General features: G+C 49.1%; 1 protein-coding gene across 10 annotated transcripts in view; it reads right to left on the reverse strand.

Moving 5' to 3' along the window:
* MEF2D (myocyte enhancer factor 2D) overlaps positions 1–22,795 on the reverse strand; it is a 177,650-nt gene that overhangs the window by 66,751 nt on the left and 88,104 nt on the right. For all 10 annotated transcript variants that reach the window (XM_032792119.2, XM_032792123.2, XM_032792121.2 and 7 more), the window contains one exon: positions 13,353–13,632. In XM_032792119.2, the coding sequence (XP_032648010.1) occupies positions 13,353–13,406 (54 nt within the window). In that variant the 5' untranslated portion in view covers positions 13,407–13,632. The remainder of the gene's footprint in view (positions 1–13,352; positions 13,633–22,795) is intronic.

Genomic DNA, 22,795 nt, shown 5'->3' on the forward strand with positions numbered 1-22,795 from the left:
ATTGCAACTTTTTTTTATGGAAGGGGCCCCCAAAATTGCTTTGCCCCAGGCCCCCTGTAGCATGCCTGACGATCATTTTAACAAACTGGGCCCCGATCCCTGTTAAACCCTTTCTCCCACTAGTAGTCCAGTAACTCACCCACAGGAGTAAGGAATACTCAAGAGAGAGCAAGGATTTGCAAGGCTGGGCCTTTACCATTCAGACTGAAATAGGCCCACTCTCATTTATCCTAAGGTCTCTTTACATGGCTGTGGCAGTATAAAGAGGTTTCAAAATGGGTGGAAATCCTTTCGGACTGCCAGACATTGGTGTAAAGGGGCCTTAAGTGTAAATGAGGCTCACGCCCTAAGAACCACCCTCATCCAATTCGGGAGGGCAAAGAAGAACCAAGCAACCAGTTCAGCAAATCAAAAACTAAGCAGCACCACGCAGACTTTGAATGCTTGCAAACAGCTGACGGAACAAGAACCGCATTGCTGAAATGAGCCGGCCCAAAATTTAGAACAGCAAATAAATCTCGACAAAATTGTCAGAGTTCAAGAATAAAGCTCTTGGACCATGTACATCCATTAGGTTAGTCATATAAATGATTGGCTGTGCCCTAAGCTGTGAGGGGGTCCTTGGAGAGAGGGACTGTCTCTCTGACCTAAGTCCCTGTGTAGACAGTGCTGGGGCAATGGAAGAATTCTACTGCCTCTCGGGCAGGTGGATTATCGACGGCCACAGAGAGACCCCTCCTCTCAGCGGAGCTGGCGTCTACTCTGATGCACTGCGGGGGCAGCGTTCCAAGTGTAGACAGGGCCTCGGTGTCCACGAGAATCGGGCCCCGGTGTTTACATTGCATATCACAGCTTCCCATGTGGGACTTCGGTTGGGGGGCCGCCCCTCCCTCCTCTCTCTGAGGTGATTAAGTAGTAACGAGATTCGGCTCTAATCGTCTCAGCCATTTTAAAGTGCAAGGATGGCATACCACGCAGCTGTTCTCCGCCATGTGAGGCTGCTGAACCCCTCGGAGACTTTATCTTCTGGGCTAACTCACTCTGCCTCTGAGCCCTCCCGGTCACGTTGCCAGGGTCTCCGAGAGCTCCAGCCTGCTCGACGGCAAATCAAATTACTTCAGGATCAGCGCGAGTGTCATCGCCAAACTCCACGTCTCTTTCTGCTGCCCGCTGACAGACTGGGGGGGACGGGGGGTGGGACAGAGACCCATATAACATCCATCTTGATTTTCTTTTCAGGATTTCCATATTTGTCTCCAAGAAGGAGATCTACATACATAAAATATTTTATAATTGCCTGCCACCCCTGTACCCCATTATATTGTCCTTGGACTTACTGCTGTTTTCCAGTCATTGATATATTATTAACTCTCCCATTGAAAGGCATTTCCTTCTGTCTAGTGGCAAAACAGCTTAGCATCTGAACAACTGAGTCCAGGGCTCAGAAACCAGACAGGTGGGCACTGGATAGATAGATAGATAGATAGATAGATAGATAGATAGATAGATAGGATCAATGATAGTCAACCTTTTTTCATGTGCAGACCCCTAAACATTTTTGAATGGAGGTGCAAACCCCTTTGGAAATCTTGAACATAGTCCATGGACCCCCAGGGATCTGTGGACCACAGGTTGAAAACCACTGGATTAGATAATGGGGTATGCAGGGGGATAGCTAGCTAGATAGAGGGGTGTGTATGGGGCTAGATTAGATAGATAGAACTACACACATGAACTGAGAGCGAGCGATTGAAATCGGCTCCTCCCCTCTGCAAAGAAAAGGTTTCTTGAAGAGCTGGGCGCTTCACTCCCTCAGCAGCTGGTATGTCTTCTCACGACTCCAGGCAGAGAGTCGGCTCCGCTCTTATTTCCAGAATCATTCCCCCCCACCCCCCCGAGCAGTCACGTGGCAGCCAGGCTAGCCGTGAAAACGGCCACGAATCCCCAAAGCTGCCCCAACGGTGTTTTGTTCTCAAATCCGCAGAGCAAACCCCTCATCCACACTGAGTCCCCTTGGCAGGGCTCGGGCAGCACAAAGAGGCCTTAAAGCCCAGGTACATTTCACTTGGTGCCCAATTTCCAACCCCTTCACGCTACCAGAGAAGCATAAAGGGGTCCAAAGATATCTCTATCCCCGGAGCTGGAGGTGAAATGTCCAGCTCGGGCAGACATGCCTGCGCCATTAGTAAGTTGTTTGGTAGACACCTATACACAAGAAATAGGTTCACAGAAACTGGATCTGTCCGTGAGTGATTCTGCTACAGGTGATTGGGTGAAATTAATCCGAAAACTTATCTGCGTTACAACACTGCCTCTTGGGCTGCCTTCAGGGACTGAACCCTGAAACATGGATCTAAAGGCGCAAGTTTCTAGTGTAGTGGTGGGGAACCTACGGCCCTCAGGCTGCATGCAGACCATCAGGGTAATCCACTGATGAGCCGCGAGACTTTGTTTACATTGACCGTCCGCAGGCACGGCCGCCTGCAGCTCCCAGTGGCTGCGGTTCACCATTCCTGGACAATGGGAGCCGCAGGAAGGTACGTGGGCCGCAGGGTTCTCTTTGCCAGAAGCTGGGAATGGGCGACAGAGGATGGATCACTTGATGACTCCCTGTTCTGTTCTCTCCCTCTGGGGCACCTGGCACTGGCCGCTGTCAGAAGACAGGACACTGGGCTAGATGGACCTCTGGTCTGACCCAGTAGGGCCGTTCTTATGTTCTTATACATGGACTAATCACTAGAGGGGGACAAAAAGCCAAATCTTGTTATCATGGGTTACACTTGCAATGAATAATGCGACCAGCTCTGGGGGACTATTTTAGAGGTTATTTGTATTCCAAATAAAACTTCATTACTTCTTAGTTTATCTGATCCCATTTCTCCAGCCTTCAAATAACAGTAGACATTGAGCCTTTATGGGACAGAAAAAGTCAGTGATAGAGGTGGTTGGAAAAAACGGGAAAATGATTTGGCGAAAAATTTCAAACTTGTTTCCATTTCATAGGCTTCAAGATGAACTCAGTTTTTTCATGAACTTTTCCCATAATACTTATTTTTTTACTCAAATTGTTCTTTTACCAAAACTGCCATGTTTTTCAGGCTTTCAGTTAACAACACTTTTCCAACCATTTTGAAAATGATTTTTGTAAAAACGCCAGGAAAACGTATCATGGAAAGTTTTGTGAAAGTGAGGGAAAAAATGATACCGGTGATGAAAAGTTTTGGTTTTGAATAAAAAGGTCATGATTTGACCCCAAAAAAAGTTCACACACAAAAAATGAAGAGCTTTATTTAGAGGTTTCCATTTTGGGCATCCACAAAACATCGTGCCAGATTCATCCCCTGTCTAATTGTTTCGTCTCTGACGGAGTCACACCACACATGAATTTGGCCAATACCATGTCGCAATGGCTGAGGACCTGCCATGGCATGCGGACAAACTACAGCTGGACTAAGTAGGTACATAACGCTACCAAGTCCAGATCTTTCACTCAGCTCCGCTCATGGTGGTAGCATTTCACACATTTCAACCAGGTGTCAATGACCACATAAGACGCACACCCCAAGGAAGAGTCAGGAGCTATGATGATTTGATGCAGTGTCATGTGTCAATCAACAGCCCATAGACACGATGCTGTGACGTTTCAGTACACGGTGATGGGGTCGCGGCTGAGTTTGTCTCTTTGGACCAACTCAGCACTGCCAACACTATTCAGAGTGACCAATAATAGGGATATCTGGGTCAGATGGGGCAGAGGCGGCTCTTGGCCATGCCTGGAGGTCTGAAGCTGGAAAAGGGGGAGAGCAAAGAAAGCACGACCTGGCGGCTCTCAGCCCTCTGTGAGAGGAAGGATGGGCCAGTGGTTAGGTTTGGGAGACTTGAGTTAAATTCCCTGTTCTGCAGACAATGTCAGGCCAATTACCCAAGATTAACAAACCCACCTCTGGCAGTGTCAGAAATAGGACCCAGGAGTCCGGGATCCTCAATTTAATGACTAGGTTATACTCCCTCTCCAGAAGTACGAACTGAAAACTGGGGAGTCCTGCTGACCAATCCCCGCTTCTTTATCTACTAGACCCACCCCTCCTTCCACACCCTGGAATAGAACCCTGAAGTCCCAACTTCCAGTGCGTAGTTCTAGCCACTAGCAAAGCACCTGACATATAAAACCATCAGTTATCATTATCCTGCCATTCAAGTCTACCAACCTTACAGTGAAAAGGAAAGAAACCAAAAACCTTTCAACTATAGATAAGCAGACAGGCTGCGATTTACATGGGCCTGACCCTCATCTAGAAGAATTAACCTTATAAGACTAAGATGGTAATTAAATCTCATGCTTCAGGGCATAAGCTGATCGCCAGAGAGGTCAGGAAGGAATTATTTCCACACACAGTACTGCGCTATCAGAGGATTTTTTTCCCTCACCTGACGCATCAGGCACTGGTCTTTGCCAGACCCCCTTTGATGGACTAGTGGGCTGATGTGTTATGGCAAATCTTATCCTATCTTCTAATGTCATTAGTGATTATTACTGTTTCTCCTCTCTTGTGTCTGGCTTCTACACTAGGGCTTTGATTCTGGTCTCACTGATCAATGGTAACTCCATTCATTTCAGGGGATCTCCTAGCTCAGCAGGCAGGACCAGCAACATGCCCATAGACTCTCAGGAGAGCTCAGTGCAACATGCTAGCCCTGAGGTTGCAAAGGTGCAGATCCGGTCGGGCAAGTTCCCTACGAGACAGACACAGCACAAGAGAGGAAGATTGCTCTTGTAGCCAAGGCAGCAGACTAGCTCTCAGGAGACCTGTATTCAGTTTTGACTTGGCCACAGATGTGCTGGGCTTTGGATCAGGGCCCCAGTGTCTTGGAGTTCCTTACACGGCAGAGGCAAATGATTATTTATGAATTAAGTTTGCACAGGTAGCAGAATCATTGGTTACTCCCCAGAGACCATCCACACAGGTCCTGTGGCCAAGGCTCCCGAGCTGGATTCAGCGGATCCGGGTTTAATTTATGGCTCTGCCACAGACTCTCTTCTGTGACCTGTGATGAGTCACTTGATTGCTGCAGGCCTCAGGTCCCCATCTGTAAAAGATTTCCTTGGTCTGTCTTTTCTACTCAGACTGTAAGCTCTACAGAGCAGGGTCCATGTCTTACCACCCGTGTGTGCAGCACCCTAGCAAAATGGAATCCGGTCTAGCTTAAGTCCTTTACGTGCTACTGTAATACTGATGGATCAGTCATCTTTGAGAAAAGGGTCAGTGCCTGGGAACGCTTTGAGACTGTAAGCTCTTTGGGGCATCTGTAATGTGTTTGTACAGCTCCTAGCGCTATGGGACCTGGATTTGAGGTGCTACTGCCATATAAATGTTAAACAACAACAACAATCCAATAACCTAGCTAACTGCAAGTTCTCAGTGAGGTCAGGTTCTGCTGTGAGCTAGTAGCGCTGGTATGCAAGCAAGCATGTGCATAACAAAGAGCACACATGACACGCACACACACAGACAGATGCATGTGTGGAGACATCCCACATGCAAAGCAGCTTTAACTGGAAGACCTACATTTCCAGAGGCAGAGCCATGATATGAAAGCACATGCATAATTCAGCAGCATCAGATTCCTTAACTACTGGTTTGCAGCATGAGAGAGGAGAGATTCTCCCCTCTCTGAACCTCAGGAAAGCTTCTGTGGAGACAGAGATGGAAATTTTACCAGCTGAGCTGCCACAACACATGGGCTAAGGATGCAGGGCGGACCTGAGCTTTGAACTGAAGCCCGTTTTCCCCACCCCATCCCAGGGAGAATCTAACATTTGGAGTCAGCACTGTGCAACTAGTTTGGACAGTTCCTTAGTCACGCTATGTCCAAACCGCACCCCTATGGACAGTATAGAATAGATCAGTGGTGGGCAATCTGCGGCCTGTCAGGGTAATCTGCTGGCGGGCCGCCAGACAGTTTGTTTACGGTTGCATGGGCACCCGCAGCTCCCATTTGCATGGCGGGTCGCAGGTTGCCCACCACTTGAACTGAAACAACAGAGGAGAGAGAAATGATGGAAGGAAAGTGGGACCTTTGTTAGCACCTAGAGACCACAAGTGAGATCAGGACCCCATTGTGCTAGGCCAGGGGTGGGCAAACTACGGCCTGTGGGCCACATTCGGCCCACGGGACCATCCTGCCTGGCCCCCAAGCTCCTGGCCCGGGAGGCAACCCCCGGCCCCTCCCCTGCTGCCCCCCCTCCCCTGCAGCCTCAGCTCGCTCGCTCTGCCATTGGTGTGATGCTCTGGCCGGCCTGACCCGGTGCTCTGTGCTGGGCGGTGGCAGCACCACAGCTGTAGTGCCACCAGCCACCAAAGCTCCAGGCAGCGTGGTAAGGGGGCAGGGAGTGGGGTGGTTGGATAGAGGGATGGGGAGTTCGAGGTGGTGGTCAGGGGGTGGAGGTGTGGATGGTGGTCGGGTGGGAAACAGGTGGTTGAATGGGGGCAGGTGTTCTGGGGGGTAGGGGGGGTTGGATGGGGCAGCAGGGGCAGTCAGGGGACAGGGGTTCCAGGGGCGGTCAGAGGATACAAGGGAGACGGTGGATGGGGCAGGAGATCTGGGGGGGCGTCAGGAATGAGAGGAGGGGTTGGATGGGGTAGCGGAGGTCTGGGGGCAGTCAGGAAACAGGGAGCCGGGGGTGAATGGGGCAGGGGTCCCAGAGGGGTGGGGGTGGGTGATAGGAGGTGGAGGCCAGGCCACGACCCCTCCCCTAACCGGCCCTCAGGCCAAAAAGTTTGCCCTCCCTGTGCTAGGTGCTGTACATACACATAGAGAGAGAAAGCCCCTCCTCTGAAAATCTTACAGTCGAAATAGACAAGGGCAGGAAAAGGTAGCATTATTATCTCTGTTTTTCTGATGAGGAACTGAGGCCTGCAGACATTAAGTAATGTGACCACGGTCACACAGGAAGACCATAGCAGGGCCAACACCAGGCTGCAAGTCCCAGGAACATGCCTAATGGATAAGGTGTCTGACTTTGGATCAGAGGGCTGTTTGCTTGCATCTGATCACGGGTTCAGCTGCCTAGGTCTCAGCTAGGGCGGTAGCAGATTCTCCATCACACAAAGCCTTGAAATTGGAACGAGATTTCTTTCTAAAGCTACACTGTAGCACTGCCGGAAGATAAAGGGCTTGATTCAGGAATCCCTGGCTGAGTTTCTAAGGCCTGGACTATGCAGGAGGTCAGGCTACAGGATCATACTGACCCTATGTGGCCTCAAAGTCCATGAGTCTTCAGAGTGTCAGATTGGCACCCAATCCACTGGGCCACACTACCTGGGTGACTATAGAAATACCTAAATAGACCATGGGCCATATCCTGTGCTGATTTACATCAGCATAGAGCCAGTGACCGCAACAGAGCTGAGCCAGGATCGGGCTCGCTTGCTTCTAGCACTTTGCTTCTTTCCTCCAAATGCGGCTTCTTTCCTCTCGTCATTCCAAAGCCAGCACCGATGACCAGTTAAACAGCCCTGCTGCTTCGTTAACTTCCTGGCTCTGAGAGGGTTTTGCTGGGTTTGTTTTAAAAGCCAACCGATACATTCCTTGATCATGCAAAGAACACGGTTCAAAGCGTGTGTGTGTGGGTTCTTGATGGAATCCCAGCCGTGTCAGATAAGAAGCATCCCCATTAGAAACGTTTGTGATTACAATGGGAGGGTGGAGGGAGAACAAGATACCAAAAAAAAGGAGCTGCAGGAAAGATAAAGGAGCCTCTTGACTCGCCTCCAGGCAACCGTTCCAGCCAGATGTTCTCAAGCCCTCAATTGTCTCTCTTTGTATCAGACCGCTTTGTGTTTTTATTGTAGGTAACATGTACATGCTGCACTCTCTCTCTTTTTCTTTTTCCATTAGCCCTTTATAATAGCTATAAATCCCACTGCCAGATTCTCTTCTCTTTTTTTTTGTCACCCTCATGCTGGCTCCCAAGCTGCCTGCATCCCTCCTGCCGGTGGTGCTGTGGCAAAGCAGGAAGAAAGGCGGAGGAGAGAGGTACTACTGGGAGTGAGGCATAACCTGGCGGACCGGGCCCAGAGCGGAGACTCTGGAAACCCGCACCGACCTCTTGGGTAAGTCACTTTCTCTCTGGGTCTCATTTCCCCCTCTTTGTCTGTTTAGACTGGGATCTCTTTGAGGCAGGGTTCTCTCACACTGTATGTATGTTCTCTCAGCACCTAGCGCACTGGGGCCATGATCTCAGTTGCTCTTATATTACCATAACACCTGGGAGCAGGGACCAAGCCCCTATGGTGCTTGGTGCTGTACAAGCACAAAACAGACAGTTCCTTCCTTATCCAAGCATCCATCTACCTTTGACCTGGGAGAAGTGTTTCTTCCCTCTGCTTGAGCTGGCACCTAAAAATAGCAGTGTGTCCATCACAGCACGAGTAGTAGCTTGGGGTAGCCATTCAAGTACGTACCCGTCGCAGAGATATTTTTAGGCACTAGCTCAAGCCAGTATGTCTACGCGAATCACACCTCCCATCTTCAATGCAGATGTAAAAATCCAAGCCCCAGATGGCCAGGGGTTTATTTCCCCCCTGCACAGAGGGCTAGCACAAAGCTTAACCGAGGCTGCGCGGGGGTGAGCTTCGCCGCTAAATGAAGACCTGGTGGTTGAAGTGAACAGGCCCGGCCCCTACCCCACTCCAGAGCTGTGGCAGCGTGAGCAGTGCAGTTGCCAGCACTGCCAAACCCAACCATTTAGAACTCTCGAGGCAGGCCCCCAAAATCAGGAGACTGGCTTAAAAACCATGAGATTTAAAGAAAAAAAAGGCTGGGTGCTTTCTCTAGGCTTCTTGGTTTCTGAGCCTTTTGGATCACACTCGGGTCACGTTCCCAAGCTGTTCTCTGCAGTCATGAGAGTTAGAAACGTACTTTAAAAAAAAAAATGAAAGCTAATATTCTCGCCTAATCACTTGACTCCAGGAGCTGGAGCTTTGAAGAAAGCACCAGGTATTGTGAGACTTGCAATAAAATTTCAGCCATTGGCAACCCTGAGTAGAAGCTCCTGTGGGAACCAGACTGTCACAGCTGCCTTCTATTATTCCCCACCCAACCTTCACAAGCTCAGCCGAGAAAATCACTTCACGAAGGTGACAGGCAGGCAGGCAAGAGAAACTGAGTCCGACAGCTAACATCCCCCTCCTCATTCATTTTTACAGCCTCTCCTCATTGTTATTTATTTATTCGATGGTAGCAAAGAGGGAGTCCCGGCTTGAGATTCTGTGGTGTTAGGCACTGTACTCTCCGCCCCGAAGAGCCTGCAATCTGTGTATAAGATAACAGACAATAGATGGACTACTCCCATTTTACAGCTGGGGAAACTGAGGCACAGCAAGGGGCAACGATTTGCCCAAGTTCACCCAGGAGGACAGCTGAGAATAGAACCCAAGTCTCATAAACCCCAGGCCACTGCGCTGTGCAGGAGGCCATGTCACCCTGGTGTTCCTTTGTTACTAAATGAGATGGGGAAATTAGCTATTACAGTCGACTACAATAACTTTACTGCTTGAGAAATTGAGGCACAGAGGGATTAACTGTCTTGCCCAAGGTGAGTCAGTGCACAAAGCTGGGAACCGAACCCAAATCTTCCACATCCTACTCCAGCGCTTTAATCTCAAGACCTTCCTCTCAACCATCTTACCACCAAAGACTGGCTAAATTCACACAGCATATTGCAGCTCAACCCCTCCTCCACCAGTTAAACCCCCCGGCCCCTAACCTACAGCTCACTTGGACCCCGGGCTTTGGCAGCAAATTCACTCTTTCCTCTTCTAAAGGGTTATAAAACAGGGCTAGCGCAGGCTTTCGGACTCCAGGATTACTAAATATTTTCCATTCATTTTAACTTTGAACAGGGCTCCAATAACCGGCTTTATATATGTTATAACCTCCCGCCCATGTACGGCATTCAGCAATGCGCTGGCATGCCAGATAGCTGTGCTGCCCCAATAAAAAAAAGCTCCAGCTCCTTTAATAATCACTAATGCACCATTTCCTGCTTGTTATGGAAATAAACACTGCCCTGAGCAAGTGGGATACTTTCAAAAATATTCCCTCCCTCCCCCTTTGCCCACCCAAGTGAAACTTTAATGAAGAAAACCCGCAATTTTCTATTGTTTCACCATGGAACAATAAAGCTCCTGGATGGAAATTGCTGCAGTGCTAATGGTTTTTCTTTTAGCAGCAAAAGCCCTGCTAGTGGGTGAGGAATGATGAGGAATCTCCCACCGATTTTGACGGAGAAGCTACAGTCATTGATTGTAGGCCCAGAGATGAGAAGAGAGACCAATTTCGGGCTGCAGCTCCATCCACAGGTGATGGCAATTGGAGGTGAATGTGCATGACACACTGCTTTCACCTTTACGCCTCGTGTGTATCTCCAATCGGCGAACTCTTGACATTTTTCAGTCCAAGCTGGAGCCATCAGACCTTGTCCCGGGCTAAGAGCACCCAGGTGGTGAGGTCCACATTGCAAGACTGGAGGCTGGCTTTGAAAGGAAGGCAAAGTGGCCCTCAGAAGAAGCAACTTACTCATTGCAGGAGACATAGGGACTCAGCAGGGCTGCCCAGAGCGGTGGGGCAAGTGGGGCAATTTGCCCCAGGCCCTGGGTCCCGCAGGGGCCCCCACGAGAGTTTTTTGGGGTCCTTCACTTGCTCCGGGGGCCCCGGAAAACTCTCGCAGGGCCTGAGCCCCCAGAGCTTCCTCCGCTCTGGGTCTTTGGCGGCAATTCAGCAGTGCGGGGTCCTTCTGCTCCGGGATCCTCTGCCAAAGTGCCCTGAAGACCCGTGGCGGGGGGGGGGTTCTTCCGTCTCAGGACCTGCCGCCGAAGTGCCGGGTCTTCAGCGGCAATTCGGCAGTGGGGGGGCCCTTCTGCTCCGGGATCCTCTGCCGAAGTGCCCCAAAGACCCGTGGCGGGGGGGTTCTTCCTTTTCAGGACCCGCCGCTGAAGTGCCGGGTCTTCGGTGGCAATTCAGCAGCAGGAAGACCCCAGGCCCCCTGAATCCAGGGCCGGCGCTTCCATTTAGGTGACCTAGACGGTCACCTAGGGCACCAGGATTTGTGGGGGCGGCAATTCGGCAGTGGGGAGTCCTTCCGCGCTCCGGGTCTTCGACGGCTGGTCCTTCACTCGCTCTGGGACCCGCCACTGAAGTGCCCAGAAAACCAGGAGCGCGGAAGGACCCCACCGCCCCCGCTGCAGAATTGCCGCCAACAACCTGTAGCGCGGAAGGACCCCCGCCTAGGGCGCCAAAAACCGCTCCTGCCTGAATCCTCTGGGCGGTCCTGGGATTCAGTTCCTGGTTCTGCTACAGCTGCCCTGGGCGACCTTGGGAAGTCACTGGAAGCCAGGCTCCTTGAAGTTCTCAGCACTACGGGGGTCCTATTTTCCAAAGAGCCTATCTCTGTTCTGAGCTAGTGAGGTCCTATCCCATGGGGTTCACCAGAGCCTCGACACGCCTTCCAGTCGTGTGTGACGTGACACGATTAACTGCTGCCATTCAGGCCCTGAAAACAGAGCCAGATTTTCAACAGTGCTCAGTCGCTCTAGTTGCATGTCCAGGGTTGGGGAGCTGTCTTTGGAAAATCTGGCCCCAGCAGTCTAGATCTCAACTCTGCCCCGTTCTAGCCACTAAGCTAAACTTCCTCCCAGAACTGGAAATAGACCAGGGCTTTTATTTATTTTTTTTATGTGCTTCAGAGGCATTTCTTTTAAAGAAAATATCATCCCACGGATTGCCATCAAGACAACAAACCCACCGGAATCCTTAAGGAAAGAACTACTCAATAGGGTATCCGTCACAATGGGTTAATTTTAAGACCTCACAACTTGGAGGGTGTTCCCTGAAGGCTAGGAAAATTCTGCTGCAGCAGTAACGCACAACTTCCCCATAGCAGCCTACTCGAAGAATCTCCAATGCGAGCTACAGAACTGCAGGGTCGCTGGCAAGTACAGCAATCAACATGGCATGTTGCAGATCGGGGCACGGTTTGCTCATTATAAATAAGAGTTGCTCCTCTTATTTGAGAGAAAGAGAGAGAGAGAGAGGGAGGCCTGGCTGATTATCTGATCCCCATTATCTGATCCATCCTCCTGCTAGTGCAGACTCATCCCCTGTGAGATTGTTTTCCTTCCCCCATGTAATCTCGACCATGCCATCCACAGTCAGGGAAACTGACAATCCCCCGCCCATCGGTTTGAGCGGAGACAGTGCAGTCTTTCGGTGTTGCAGCGACACTGATGGATTACGGGCAGATCATTATAGAACCCGACACCCTCACCCCCAATCTGTGCTCAATCCACAGGGGATATACAGTGTTACAGCTCCAAATTACAGATCCTTGGCTCTTCAGATCAGGCTGCAGCATAGCTGATGCTTTTAGGTCGAGAGGTCTGCAGCTCAATCCCCCGTGTGCTGGTCGAGGTATCACCTGGCACATAGCAAGCCAAGCCCAGGGTCACCATAAAACCCAGGCAGAGCCAAACGTGTGTCACACTCATGCCCAAAATCTTGCAGCTGCGAGGGGATAGACTGATACTCCATATGCACACTATGGGCCTTACCCTGAAAAGTGCTGATGGGGCTACCCGGAGGGTGGGAGCAAAAAGGGACAGTTCTCCCCTCCAACCCCCGCAGTTCACTCTGCCCTCCAAACTGAGTAGCGTTGCAACCCGGCGTTCAGGATCACAGCAAAGTCCCTCCAAGGGGCAGCTCTCCCAACCTGAGTGGGGTTAAAACACTGCATGCCGGGTCACAACACCACTCACTGAAATTTGGCCCAGCAGCCCCTCCATCATGATGGAGGAACCTCCAGGCTAAACCCAACTGGGCCAGGTCACAACCCCCAAGGGCATTAATGCGCCGCTATTTAGTAACACCACCGCTTTGCACCGAGCTGGGGAATGTTCCTCTAAAACTCCCCAGGCGCAAACCTGCTGGCTTACCCCCTTAGAGCTCTTTTCATCTGCTGATCTCAAACCACTTTATAAAGGTGCACACGTGCCACTGGCCCACATTTGCCAAAGCGACTAGTGATTCTGGTTGCCCTGACTTGAGACACTATAAAGGAAGATTTTCAGGAAGCAGATGCTCTGCACTGTCTGAAAAATCAGCCTTCTTAAGGTGTCTCAGCTTGGGCAGCCAAAATCACTCATCACTGTGGAAAATGTAGGCCATTATCCTCATGTCACAGATAGGGAAACTGAGGCACAAATAAATGGGAGTTTGGTCTTTGAGCGTCAATTAGGGTTGGGAGAAGAGGCAGAATCAGCCCTACAAAAGGGACCAAATCAGGAATTACCGACCTGTCGATTTCGCTCATCCGTGATCCGCTGGATCTGGATCTTTTTCCTCCCCATCTTCTCCGGAAATCCTCACCGTATGGGGATGACTTTCTTGTTCGGGGGAGGGGAAAAATAACTTTGTTTTAAAACGTTTTCATGAAAGAATTTTTTGTTATGTAAAAGTTTTTAAAAACAAAACCAAAAAACAAACAAAAATCCGGGTTGCTTCTTTCTCAGTTCATGTTATGCTGCCGTCTGGTTAATTCCAGGCGCTTTGGGCCTCCAGGGGCTGCTCGGAAACCTAGGGAAGAGAGGAAAAAAGGAATTAAAACAATATTTTCAAGCAAAGCCTTCCTAATGGTTATTGTTCATATTACCGAAGCCCCTAGGGGTTCAGTCACAGTCCAGGACCACATTGTGAAAGGGGTGGCACAAACAGCACAAAAAGACAGTCTCTGAGCCAAAGCGTGGTAGTACCTAAAGGCCCCAGGAGGTATCCAGATGCCACAGTGCCAGGTGCTGCACAGACGCACAGTGAGACACCATCCCAGCCCCGAGGAGCTTGCAATCAAAATAAATTCACCAAAAAAATAAAAGGACTCTGAGCAAAATTCCTATCCAGGACAAACAAAACTGCATTAAGATTATCTACATCAACTCTGGTAACAGAAAGCAGCTAATCATTCTCACTCTCTGTTTATACCATGCCCGTCACCACTGTATCTGAGTTCATGTCTACACGAGAGACGTGACTAGCGCTGTAGCACCACAGTGCAGACGCTTCCCGCATCAACGGAAGGCGGATTTCCATTGCTGGAGTGAGCCCACCTCTCCGAGAGGCAATTGCTAGGTCCACGGAAGAATTTTTCTACCACGCTTATTGCACTTGGGAGAGTCGGGGGGAGCGAAGGGGACTCAGTTTAACTACACCGCTCAGGAGGTGAAAGGTCAGCCTAGGCCTTGCCTAAACACAGCTTGAACTCTACTATACTATACTGTGTGTAGACGCAGCTATTCTGGTGTAAAGGTGCCTACGCTGATAAGGTCATTTCCATACAGGAAGGGGACTAGACTATATTGGTGCATATATTCACACTTGTGTAAGTGAGGCCGTACTAGCATTTACACTAATATTACAATATCAATTTAAAAAATCACCCCCTGAACCAACAGTTATACCAAGACACAACCCGTGTCTAGAGCAGGTTCCACACTGCCTAATTTAAACCCAATCTGTTTGTCCAGCCAAGGTATTTCTTCTATCATTGTCTAAAAATCTGGGCAGCCTGCAGACAAATGAAGATTCGGCAAAAATTCACCTGTAGTGGTTCCTTATGTTTAATTATTTATTGCGTGAAAGGCAAAGGGGTCGGGACTGAGATGGGGGGCCTCACTGAGCCAGGCATTGTACAAACACATACAGGATTGCCAACTTTCTGCTTTCTGAAAACTGGACCCTCCTGCCTCGCCTCTTCCGCCACGGCCCCAGCCACCTTCTCCACTCCTTCCCTTGAGGTCCCGCCCCCCAGCTCCCTCCTATCCCCTCTCCACCCATCACTCACTGCTCTCCCGCTTGCTCTATTCTTTCCACTTCCCACTCTCCACCCCAGCTGGGCTCCCTCTGCTCTGGGGCTGGGATGGGAGCTGCAGCCCGACTGGGAGCCTGCTGCCTTCCTGCCCAAAAGATGCAGGTAGTAGGCACTCCTGGCTGAGCAGGGGCTGGTGAGGGTTAAAGATCCTGCATCTCCCCCACCTCTGCCCATGCTAACTGGATTTTTTGTGTCCAGTCAGTACACGGCAGACAACAGTGCGAGAGAGGGAGAACTCCTGGGGCTGATTTTTATTTACCCTAAGGCCCCTTTATACCTCTCCAGCAGCCGCAGGACAGGGCAACTGTGCGGCCAATCTCTTGATATGGAGGTTTTTGAATGACCCGTGATACTGCTCATTTCAGACGCTGTCACATATCACTGTTGAGGGCGCACTACTGGCTCACCGCCTGGCGGATGACGACGCTGTTAAATGACTGGGTCTGTTGCACGTGCGCTGATGAGCAGCACCAAGGAGCCTTACAGAGAATGGAAATTTCACTGAAACCAGCATATATTTATCCCCATTTTACAGAGGTGCAGAGTGATTCACGGCCAGCTTTCCAGAAGCCCTCAGGTCTCAGTCAGGCACCAAATGGAGCAGCGTAGAACTGGATAGTAGGTGCTAAGCCCTTTTGAAAATCTGTCCCTTGTTAAGTGCCTAACTGGGAACTGAAGCACTTTCGAAAAAAACCTGAATCACGGGTGCGGTGCTCGGCAACTCAAACCCCGGCTGCAGGTTGCACAGCAAGGCTGGGACAGAGCAGAGAAGTGAATCCAGGGTCATATCTTAGCCATAAGTTCCACAGTCCTGTTGAGACAGCAGAGAACCATCCTGGGCAAACAGCAAGCATTTTTGTACACGTGTGGGTGGGAGAAGACAGCCATAATAAACCAGTGAATTTCTGTTAGTTTGTGACACTCTGAAAAAGTAGTGGGGGAGGAGGGGGTTGTTTTTGGTTTTAGAGTCATGAGAAGTCAAGTGGCTGGTCATTAGCCTGGGTCATTTAAATTCTTCGCCGCTTTCTGCATGAATCTTCAATGTTGCATTTTTAAAAAATATCTGTACCTGAACAGCCCAATCCAAGCTGACGCTGAAAGCTGTTTCTTAAGGGGCATCAGAGAGAAAATTTAAAAAAGAAGCCAAGCCAGCCCTGGAGTTTTTCTGTTATTAACACTCATTGGATTTGGAGTGCTCTAATCAATCTGGTTTGATGTCTGTGTTTATTTAAATCCTTCTGTTTAAGATTCTGTCCTCAGAAAAAGCAAGCGCAGAAATCTGGGGGGGGAAGTGCGAGGGGCAGATGTGTTGTCATTTTTCACACATCACCAAGCAAGGGAATCCCGGCTTTAAGTACAAAACTCAACTCATTCCTAATTACAAAACCATAACAACAGCTAGCTATTCCCCCTACTCTAGGAAACCTGGGATCCAGTGTGCAGCACCGCATGCAGTGAAGAGACAGGTATCAGCTGTGACATGGAGAGGAAGGATTTTGGGGGTGGGGAGCACTAGGCTGTAGGTAATTTGGGCTGTATTCCCAGCTCTGACACAGACTCCTGAGTATGTCTCTATACTAAAGTCACAGGATGTGACTGCAGCTTGATGGACATACCTGCCCTATACAAACCTGCCTGGATCCCTCAGTAATTACTCCAGTAGTGAGATCCCCCGAGTTGCCACCTGCCACAGCTCTGCTCCCCGAGCTAGCTAAAGTTTGCCCAGGTATATCTCCATGAGCGGCAATCACACCCCCTGACTGCAACATAGGCACACCCCGCAAGTCAGTCTGGCCCTCAGTTCCTTGATCTGTATAAAGGGGATAATTGTGCTTCATTGGTTTATTCAGGCTCTGATCCTGCCTTCGGCAGCACACGGGCAGAATGCTCCCGCGGGAAAGTCAGAGCATAAGGCAATCAGAGGCATTTTGATTCCCCGAGCTCACAATCTTTCGTGTGTTTATCCTCACAACACTCCCGCGAGGCAGGGCCGTGCTTTCCTCTCCATTTTATAATGGGGAACTGCGGCAGCCCAGTGACTTGACCAAGGTGACAGAGGAAGTTTGTGGAAGAGCAGGGGAGTAAGCCAAGGTCTGTGGCTGCTGCTCATCCCGCAGCCCACCCTGCCTCTCCTCTCCACGCTCAGTGCTAGCCCTGAATCTCGCCTGCTAAATGACCCTGGAAAGAGACCTGAATGGCAGAAATCTTTTCAGAGGTTGTTTGGAAGAGGCTGAAGCGACCCAGCAAGGCAAAGCACCAAGCTGTCTAGCATTACAACCAGCCCCAGCAAGACAGCGTGTCTCAGCAGGGAGTGGGGCTAAGCTGCATGCAATAGGATTTCCAAGTTGGCAGCTCTTCGTTTTTCTACTAGGCTGAGCTGTTCTTGCTCACCACATCAACCTTAAAAGCTCTTGGCAGCTTCTTTTTCAGCCCAAGTGTCAGCTCCCTGGATGGGTTTTTCAGCCCCGCACAGTTCCTTCCTGTGGACAGTAACAACAGCAGGACAACATTTTTCAAATTTCAACTTTCAGGATTATAATTTTTCCTTGAAATGTCACGTTTTGGTAGGGAAAATGGGGATGAAATTTGTGCCTCTGCTTTTCCCTCTGCTTCTTTTTACAGGGAGCAAGAAAAATAGCAACAATAATATTACATTGTATTACAGCAGTGACTTGAGGGCCTGGATCAGAATCGGGGCTCGTGTGCTAGGTGCTGTCCAGAGATAAACACAGTCCCAGCTCTTTCATGCTAAAATTTCCAAGGATTTCACCAATACAATTTCAGCCCTACCACACACAGTGACAAAAGGAAATACTATTTTTTTTCTCAACACAAAGCATCATTAACCTGTGGAACTCATTGCCACAAGATATCAGTGAGGCCAAGCAACTGACTCACTTCTCTAATGTACCAAAACTACGAAGAGAACCTAGGAATGTTGATTCCTAGGCCCCTGCTCTGACACTAGACCATACTCTCTCCCAGATCCAGAAGAATACCCAGGACTGCCAGTCCCCCTGTCCTAATAACTAGTCTACACCCCCAAAAACTAAGCAATCCCAGCCTTATAAGCTTGCCATGAAGTTTGCCAATTTATTTCCTCTGCCTCAGTTACTTTAATTCTGGGTAAAAGGGTTTATATGTACATCTGTAAATCACATTTGCTAATAATGTCATAAAAAATGGCATAGCAGCAGGAATTGTCTTCTTTGTCAGTCCTATTGACTCAGGTATCAAAGCATATGAGCGGGAAGATTTCTTCTTTGAAACCCACAATTTATTTTCCATGAAAGAAGAACACTTGGATGTTAAGACACACGTATTCACAGGAGGCCACAGACATACAAACAACAAAAAGTTCTTTTTACCTCCCCAGTACCAAGGTTCTTTACAAGGACAAATGGTATTGAAGTGACATTTAACAGCTGAACCCCGGTTTTCTTTCTTTCACTGAAACATATGCACCTTTCCTGTTGCCGTTAATAAACAGCAGTGCAACTGCAGCTGTCTGGCAATGGAAGAGCGGCAGCAAAAGGGAAGTGGGACTGATATGATCATGTGAGATGGGGGCCCGCTCTATATAATGATAAGATAGGACATGCCATATGGGACCATTCAAAGAAGAACTAGTTAAGTTCATGGAGGACAGGTCCATCAATGGCTATTAGCCAGGACGGGCAGGGATTGTGTCCTTACCTCTGTTTGCCAGAGGCTGGGAATAGGCGACAGGGAATGGATCACTTGATCACCTGTTCTGTTCATTCCCTCTGGGGCACTTGGCATTGGCCACTCTTGGAAGACGGGATACTGGGCTAGATGGACCATTGCTCTGACCCAGTGTGGCCGTTCTTCTGACCACTAGCTCAGTATCCCGCTTTCTGCCACATCAAGATAAATCACTGGTCCATCAGCAGCCCACCTTCTGCAGTACCAGATCAGACCATGAGGGTCTCTAGCCAAGTAACCCACTTCCTGCTACATCAGATCAGGACAGTGGTCTAGCCAGCTAAGAAGAATGGGCTAGAGAGGTGCTTTTCCACCTGTGGTCCGCAGACCTCTAGGGGTCCCGCAGGCTATGTCAGAGATTTCCAAAGGGATCTGCACCGCCATTCAAAATTTTTGAGGGGCCTGCAAATGAAGAAAAAAAGCTTGAAAACCACTAGTCTAAAAGATAAAACTTTCAGCTAGTCTGCTAGGAGATCTGTCCCATGAATCAGCCTCCCGGAGGAAAGTGAAAAAAGTGGAGTTGTTTGTTTGATTTTTCCCCATTGAGTTTAAACAAAGAGTTCGATTATTTTTTTTTCTCTTTTGGTCAAAACATGAAACATTTCTACTCAAAGCATATTTGCTATTTTAAAAAAGGGTTTCAAAGGAAATTTTTCAGTCAACTCAAGCCGGCATATTATTAGCTGTTTATATCACAACAGGAAGGATCCTGGCGCTGGAAATATACATAATGGACCTCAGCTAGCGTGTATCAGCGTAGAAATTAGGCTGATTTACAGCAGCTGAGGATCTGAACGAGTAATTAATGGGGAGGGGAGCGATCTGCAGTGATTACTCTCTCATGGATACTTTATGTTGGTTCTTCGTTTTCTGCTTTCCTTCATCTGAAATACAAAGCATTCAGGCTGAAAGGGCGCTACGTTCTGCTCAAGGTGTATGAAATAACATAACGTGCTGCTGTGCAGAATCAGAGCTTTGGTCCAGGTAACCCAGCATCCTGCCTCTGACAATGGCCAGCACCAGCTGCTTCAGAGGACGATACAAATAACCCGCTAATGTACAAATATGTAATAATCTGCTCACAAGATAAATTTCTTCCTAACTCATGCGCTTTCTGTTCATGCCCTGAAGCATGAGTATTTACATCCCTTACAAATGTTTAATCCTATCATATATAAGTGTGTATGTCTTTAATAAAAAGAACCAGAAGTACTTGTAGCACCTTAGAGACTAACAAATTTATTTGAGCATAAGCTTTTGTGGGCTACAGCCCACTTCATCGGATGCATAGAATGGAACATATAGTAAGAAATATATATACATACAGAGAACATGAAAAGGTTAAATGTCTAATCCTATTTTGCATATGGCTACTGTATGTCTAAATAATATCCAGCAGCAGTGAGTTCCACATGTTAATTATATGTTGCATTAAAAATGTGCAAGTTGGCAACATTGCCTAGCTCTTTTCAAAACTGGGCAAAACCCTTTCAAAACCCTTTCTTTTCAAAACTCCCAAAGTCAACCAGAGTCAAGGATCCCTAACACCTCTGAAAAGTAAGCCCCACTCATCTGATGATGGGTACATAAATGGCACCCAAAATTGTCATATTTGAAGTTTTAGGCCCCAGGGTCTAATTCTGCACCACCAGAGTCAATAGGAGCTCCCCACAAATGTACTATTCCACGATTAGCAACAAGGTATTATTGAGGCCAAGAGTTCTAGCAGAATTTAAAAAAAAAGATTTGGATACTGAAGTTATCAGAGTTACAGCAGAAGCAGTGGACGCTTAACACTTCTGAAAATCAAGTCATAAGTGACTTGCCCCGAGTCCCACAAAGTAGCAGTGGCAGGGGTAGACAGCACTCCCCTTCAGGTATAATACAAGTCCCCTTCTTGAACCACTAGGCCATATTCTTTTCCAGAGCTGGGGATGGAACCCAAGAGTCCTGGATCCCAGTCTCCTGCTCTAATCATTAGAAAACACTACCTCCCAAAGTTGGAAGAAAACCTAGGAATCCTGGCAACTAGCTCCTTCTTTTAATCATTAGACAACATGCCTTCCTGACCTGGATTATCTTCCCCTCCCCCCGCCGGCATCCTGAGTGCAGGTCCTTTTCTCTAACCACTAGACAACACTGTAGGAAAAATAATGTTTTGCACTGCTTCTGTGTCTGTCACAAAGGGGAAAAAAAAGAATCTGTGACTTTACAAAATGTATCCTTTCCACCCCAAACAAACCAACAAAACAAACAAAAAATAGCCCAAGACAAATTCAGACCGCTGAGAGGGAGAAGAAAAGAATTCAGAAAAGCGAGGCGTTATTAAGATCCACTGTGAGATTCGGCTGTCAATGGACAGGGCTGGGTTAATCCTCAAACAAAGGGGATGACTTGCAAGGCAGTTTCTGCTCATGGTCCTGGCCTTTTCTTCCCTTTTTCAATAATGAGCAACACCGAGACCCCCTGAGGCAGGAAAATGAGGCTCCCAAATCTGACTGTCCAATCAAGACCCCCCAGCTCCAAGACGCTAAGCTTCTGCTGGTTTCATCCTGCCTTCTCGTAAGTCGTGTTTGTCATAAGGCAGGGGAGAGAAATGGAGATCTGTCTAGCTGCGGAACTTGGAGCCAACTCTTCTAAACCCATAGTTTATATGGGAGCAGCCCTGAAGCCACAGTGTCTGGAGCCAACGTCAGTCAGGATGCCTGGGTTCTGTTCCCACCTTGAGGAAGGGAGTGTAGCCTAGTGGACTGAGCAGAGGACTGGGACCTGGAGCTTCCTCCAGGAAGGAAGCATGGGAGACTAGCTGCCATAGACTCTTGGCGTACATCTACACGCATCGGTGTGGAACTAGGGGTGCTGGAGGTGTTGCCCTGCCCCCTGGCTTGAAGTGGTTTCCATCCTATTCAGGGTTTGCAGTTTGGTTCAATGGCTCTCAGCACTCCCACTACACGCATTGTTCCAGCAACCCTGTCTATACTGCTGTGGCTGACCTGACTCGGGCTTGCAGGACTATAACACTGCAGCGTAGACATTCAGGCTTGGGCTAGAGCCCAGAATCTGAGATCTCAGAGCCTGGACTCCAGCCTCGGTGTCTACCCCTGCCATTTTCAGCCCCATAGCCTGAGCCTGCTAATCCAGGCTCTGAGACTTAGTGCCATGGGGTTTTTTTTATTGCTGTGTAGACATACCCTTGGGGTCCATTCCCACTTCTGGGAGGGAGTGTAGACTAGAGATTAGAGCAGGTGGAAGGGGCATGCCAGAACATTGGCTTCCATTTGCAGCTCTGAATGGGAGCATTGTCTAGCGGTTAGAACTGGGGGTGGGGAGGAGAATGGACCTGAAATGTGTTTTCTTCCCAGGTCTGGGAGTGCGTGTGGTCAGAGCAGCAGCAAGGACTCCTGATTTCTGGGTTGTAGAACTGACGCTGGGCTCCGTTCCTGCCTTCCTGAGGCAGTATTGTCTAGCAGTGAGCACAACGCCTATGTCAGGACTCCCGTGCAGTTACTGATTGTGCTGCTGGCTGAGTATATCATCCTGGGAGCAAGTCACTTACCATCTCATCTTCAGAGATGCTGAGCACACGACAGCCCCCGTTAGCTAGCACTTGTTCTGTGATTGAAATGGAAACAGTACCTAAGAGTCGAGTGGACGTTGTCACCTGGGACACAGATCCTAGGGCAGGAGCCCTTGATCAAAGTACGAACAAGGGATGAATGGGTAGGCAAAGAAAACCCTGGAGACCTGTGGAAAGACCCACCCCCTCCAGATCAACCCACATCAATGAAAAACCAGGAAAGGAGGAACTAACCTCATATGACTGCAGCCACTCAGGTATTACTGCAGCAAGAATGGCAATGGGATCTAGTGGCTAAGGCACTGCCATGAGAGTTAGAAGAGATGGGTTCCATTCCCAGCTCTGTCATGTAACCTTGGCTAAGTCACAGTCTCACTCTCTGCCTCAGTTTCCCCACCTACCAGTTGGCTGTACTGACTGTAAGCTCTTTGGGGCAGGGACTGTCTCTCACTAGGCGTCTGTGCAACACCCACCCATTTCCCATAGTTTAAGGCCAGACGGGACCATTAGATCATCGAGTCCAGGGGCTCTCAAGCTTTTTCTTTCTGAGTCATCCTCCCCCCCACACCAAC

The sequence above is a fragment of the Chelonoidis abingdonii genome, chromosome 11 (genome assembly GCF_003597395.2).
Source record: "Chelonoidis abingdonii isolate Lonesome George chromosome 11, CheloAbing_2.0, whole genome shotgun sequence".
Taxonomy (NCBI): Eukaryota; Metazoa; Chordata; order Testudines; family Testudinidae; genus Chelonoidis; species Chelonoidis abingdonii.